This window comes from Silene latifolia, chromosome 7, assembly GCF_048544455.1.
Source record: "Silene latifolia isolate original U9 population chromosome 7, ASM4854445v1, whole genome shotgun sequence".
Lineage (NCBI taxonomy): Eukaryota > Viridiplantae > Streptophyta > Magnoliopsida > Caryophyllales > Caryophyllaceae > Silene > Silene latifolia.
Genome location: NC_133532.1, coordinates 89,441,487 through 89,446,985, shown reverse-complemented (window position 1 = coordinate 89,446,985; position 5,499 = coordinate 89,441,487). Strand labels below are relative to the sequence as shown.

Sequence of the window (5,499 nt, the reverse complement as noted above, 5' to 3'; positions counted from 1 at the left end):
TTATAGTAGAGTGTGAACTTCGGGACGAAGTTCTTTTTAAGGGGGGAAGATTGTAACACTACGGATTTTCCTTGGTGACTACTCGACCGAGTAGAGCCTACTCGGCCGAGTAGTCTTTGAGGTTGTGTGTTGTTTTGGTTCGCCGAGGAACACTCGGCCGAGTAAAGTGAACACTCGACCGAGTATGGGACACTCGGCCGAGTATACACTTACTCGACCGAGTGTCCGGTTTGGCGGAGTGTTATTTCGACGGTTTGATTAGGGAATGTTTAGGGTATTTTATATTTCCGCGTCAGTTTCTAATATCATTGGAAAGCTTTATCATTTCTACGATCTCTCCCTAATCACTCCCTAATCATCCTCTAATCTCGTTGTGTGTGCAAATCGTCGTAATCCTTGCGTGTAGTTTCTTATTCTACTGTTGGTGACAATATGATATTCGTTATGCATTTGTATGGTTGATTGCAGCGTAAGCGGATTGCGAAAAGGTAGGGTTTCCTACTCAGTTCTTGTGTAATTGATTTGAGATATTTGTTGTGTTGTGTATGATTGTTGTCTGCTGATCATCGGAGTGTTGGTGTTGTGGTGACGGTGGTGATGTGCTTGTGTTGTGACGGAAGTGGTGTTGTGACAGCTGTGATGCTGTGGTATGTATGATTGTGGTGGAGTCACTTGCGGGAGTGGCTTCACACCCTAGTTCGCCCTCCGTGGAACCCGTCACGGGAGGGGATGTGCACATTAAGGGACAGGGATTGTTAGTCGCTCGTTGATGAGCTGGACTAGGTGGGGATGGGCTGCGGTCACCCACTGGCGGCGAGGATTACCTGTTGCGATGGGTAATCTGGCAGGGCTACACACTTCGGTGTGTAGTCGGTTAATGTGTGAAATCGGGAGACCGGTGATGGAGGATGATCAGTCGGTTACATTATTTGTTTGTCTTATTTGAATTATGCGGTAACTGACCCCGTGTTGTTGTTTTGTAAAACCTGCGGTGATCCATTCGGGGATGGTGAGCAGATATGACAGGTAATGCAGATGTTTAGTTATGGGACAGACATGGGGAGACATCACTTCGAGTCTAGCTTCCGCCGTTACGAGTTTAGCCGTCTATGATTTCAGTTGTATTGAAGTTCTTACACTTTTAGTTTGTATTGGTTTAAGATAATGTATTCGCTAATTCTTTATACTTAAATAAATGATGTTTGGAAATTGTAACTTTGATATACTAACCTCGGGAAACCGAGATGGTAACAGCCTTTCATGCTAGGGTAGTCCTTGGTAAGGTACCTTGGTATGAGGGGGTGTTACATTGAGTGAGGGAGTGATTTTCTTATTTTTTGTCAATCATACATCACATGCAAAAATTATAATAAGATAACTTATGAAAGTATATAAAGTAAGGTGAAATGATTATGTTCCTAATCATCCACAACTCTATTTTACACGGTCCACTTGCCCATTTACGGATCCATATTGGTTCTTATATTTGTCGCACAAATACATGTAATTTTATTTTAAACATCGTTTCATGTTTAAATACTTCCATAATTAATTCGTTCAAATCACTCCGTAAATATATATGTACCGCTACACATATTATTTACATACTAATATTAATCACATTAATCAATTAGTACAGTTTTAGTGAATAAACAATTAATTAACTAAAACCCGTCTCCCAAAATTTATTATTCAATTATCACATAATTAAATAATAACTGCCGCGCCTCGAGTTCGCAACTCGAAATATCTCTAAAAATAATCGACTAACCTTTTAGTCTATAAATCAAGGGACTAAATAAATTGTATCTCATACAATTAATTAGTTGTCAATTGGGGTTCGTTTCTTTAGGTGTGACCGAAAGGGGTCAGTTGATCACCGCCGTCTCACGAAAGTAACGTCAAACTCTAGTCAGCCAACCGTTATCGATTTACGTTAATCAACTGACGAGGATCAAATAATTAAATAGCTGATGATATTCCTTTAATGAGATTTATTATGTAAACGCACTATTGTGGAGGACACTAACTCCAACACACCAAACCCATATGGGGTCTACTCAGCACCCCACAACCAGGGTATGGGGGTAGGAAGCCATGTAGAACAACAGTTGTAGGATATCAGGTCCCTGCTCAGCAAGGTCCCAGGGTTACCACGTCCCATGAAGGTGGCGACCCCGGAGTGCTATGCGGATTCTCCCTTTGTGGACAGCATTGCCCTTGTCAGCATGCCCAAGGGGTTCACCACGCCAACAATGACGTTGTATAATGGAACAAAGGATCCGCTCGAGCATATCAACCAGTACAAACAGAAAATGATGGTAGTTACAGCAACAAGGCCTGAAAAGGAAGCATGTATGTGCAAAGGATTCGGTTCCACCTTGTCAGGAGCCGCACTCCAGTGGTTCGTTAACCTTGCCAACAAGTATATTTCCAACTTTGCAGGGTTGGTAAACGTGTTTAATCAGCAGTTCGCAAGCAGTCGCAAGCCAGAAAAATTATCCAGTGATCTATACCGGATAGTCCGGAGGTTTGAGGAGTCCACCAGGGATTATCTCGCTAGATTCAATGTGGAAAAAATATCTATCCCTAGGTGCGACCCTACAACAGCATTCAATGCATTCAGAAGGGGACTACATCGCGACTCTGATTTGTACAAGGATCTCACCAAGCACTCATCTGCCACCTTCGAGGAAGTCAAGCAAATGGCAGAGCCTACTTATTGCCTAAAGGAGGATGAGGATAGAAGGGACCTGTACGTAACAGAGTCGTCCAACAGAAAAATCACAACGGAGAAGAAGAACGAAAGAGCCAAAACCTACATCAAGAACACAGTGAACAAAGTCTCAGGAGAAACGGGAAGCACCGAGGGTCCACCTAAGCTCAGCGAGTATGGGTTCACCACTGGACTTGTTGGGGGTATTGAAGGCAATCACGGAACAGGGGCAGAGGGCCAGGTGGCCCAAGAAGCCTACCCCCAGGGAGAACAACAGAAGAGATGCCAGCAAAAGGTGTGAATACCACAACGATATTGACCACAATACAGAAGACTGTGTAGTACTACGAAAGGAACTAAAGCACCTCTACAGTGCTGGATGCTTGGATCACCTGCTCCCCAAGGGAGCGAAATATGGAAAGGTCAATACTGCTGACCAGGCACAACCATCCCCACCTCCACCTTACTCAAAGGTCGTGAGCGTCATCACAGGAGGATCGGAAATATGTGGTCTCACTTATTCAGCATCAAAGCGCCATGCAACCGAGACTAAAGGAGATAAACCAGAGTTCTCCCTCAAGGTCAGCAGACAGGATCTACCAGCAATCTCATTCGACGAGGCAGACATACCCGATGAGGCAGAACACCACCATGACGCCTTGATCATTACCCTTTCCATAGGGAACTGCCTTGTTAAAAAGATATTGGTAGATACAGGAAACTCTGTGAACCTCATAACGCTGGAAAACGTGAAGAACATGGGGTTCAGCGAGAAAGACCTGGTACAGAAGGCAGTACCCTTGGTAGGCTTCAGCGGAGAAACTAAACAATCCTTTGGAGAAATACCGATTCCTACCTTTGCAGGGGGTATGAAGAAACAGGTACGGTACTTGGTCATTGATGGTCCGTCAACTTATAACGTGATACTTGGCAGGCCTTGGATCCATGAAATGAAAGCGGTACCATCAACGTACCATCAGATCCTGAAGTTTCCTACACCATAGGGGGTACAAGAGGTACGGGGAGATCAAAATATCGCTCGGGATTCCTACGAGAACACTCTGAAACCCACTGCAGCTAGCCCAGCATAGCAATTACAGAAACTGTGCGTCCAGAGGGAGTATATCGCACCTCCCCAGGAGGAACTCGACAAAGTAGTCCTGGACCCACAGTTTCCAGCAAGAACAGTGCTGGTGGGAGCTGATTGTGCAGATAACATCCGTGATCAGATAATTGAATTCCTGCGTACTAACATGGATTGTTTCGCCTGGCCCCATAGCGACATGATTGGCATAGATCCTGTTGGGGTTGGTGTCCTTAACAGTTAGTGCAAGGACTTATAAACCTCTAAAAGGATCAAAGGGCATACTTTTGGTATTATTATCAGTTGATCCACGTTTATCAATAACGGTTGGCTTGCTAGATAAGTTTGACGTTATTGTCATACAGATGGCGGTGATCAACTGGTCCCTAAAAGTCACACCTATAGGATACGTTTGAGAGATGTGACGGTATGAAAATACAGTCATGTAGATGCCAATTTGACTAACCAGTTAGTCCGAGTTATTTGACTAGTAATTAGTCAAAACTGTGATGTTGAGATATTATATTTAATACGGATTAAATATTATGAGCTAAGGCGAATTAACCAGTTAATTCGTAAAATTAAATATAAGCGTTTTATATTTAATTAAATGTATATTGAATATTAATTATACAATATTGTCTTTGTCGGACATGTATTAATACTTCAACTAATCCGTGTTATTAGTCGATGTATTAATAGCCGATAACCGATGACGATTTATAATAAAAACCGCGTCATATACATTTTAGCGAATGGGGTCGGTTCAATCGGATCACGAGTTAAATGAGGAGAAAGTGGAAAGCCCACTCCCTCCTCTCATGACCCGCGGACCGAGGCAACAAAAGGAGAGGCTCCCTCTCCTTTTGACCTAGCGATTTTCATTTACAGAAAACTAAGGTTTTTGGAGAAAAATTTTCTCTCTGAAACTGAGATCTCACATCTCGAGAAAAACTCACATCAAGTTCTCCCAATATTGCAAGGCAATCGGAGAACACGTTCTAGCACAAGGGCATTTCTCGGACAAGGTCTTGGGTGCAACAATTAGGAGGGAATCTCTGTTGATTTCTGTTCTTTACGCCGTGCATCAAAGGACCCGAGGTTGATTCTTATTCCTTATCGTTTCTCTATTGTATTTATGTTTTATGACGATATTCGCATGTTAAATTTACGTTATAGTCCTAAATTTAAAGGGTATTATACGGATGTTACCCCACAAGTGGTTTCTGAGCGAGGCCACGTAAATTTTTCTATGTGTTTTTCATAAAACGATTTTGAAACGGTTGTGTTTGTCTCGAAATCCGTGCCTTGTATACACGGATGTTGCGTTTTTGTTAAAACCGTGCGGCTGTTTTACACGGCTGTCTTGGGTTGTTTTTCGATTTGTTCTTTTACATGTTGTTATTTTATACGGAGATTATAGCAACATGTCAAGTTTTGTCAATTGTTAAATTGTTTTGATGCGTTTTTGATCAAAATTGCAATTGATTTTGTCTCGACAAACTGTTTTCACGAGGGTTTTGCATTTTCAGCCATGTTTGCATTCGATCGAGCGTATTTCTACTCGATCGAGTGCTATTTCTGTCTTGTTTTTGCTCGATCGAGTCCCTGTTGTACTCGATCGACCCCTTTCAAAACCCTACTGCTCGATCGAGTTGTCCTCGTATTTCGATCGAGTAGATTTTGATAAAGGTACTCG

The 5,499-nt window shown here is 42.6% G+C and overlaps 1 protein-coding gene across 1 annotated transcript; it reads left to right on the top strand.

Moving 5' to 3' along the window:
• Window positions 1-2,255: 2,255 nt before the first annotated feature.
• Window positions 2,256-3,720, top strand: LOC141590343 (uncharacterized). The gene is made up of 2 exons (XM_074410939.1): window positions 2,256-3,011; window positions 3,121-3,720. Exons 1-2 carry the CDS (start codon window positions 2,256-2,258, stop codon window positions 3,718-3,720), a joined length of 1,356 nt encoding a protein of 451 aa, XP_074267040.1.
• The last annotated feature ends 1,779 nt before the right edge of the window (window positions 3,721-5,499 follow it).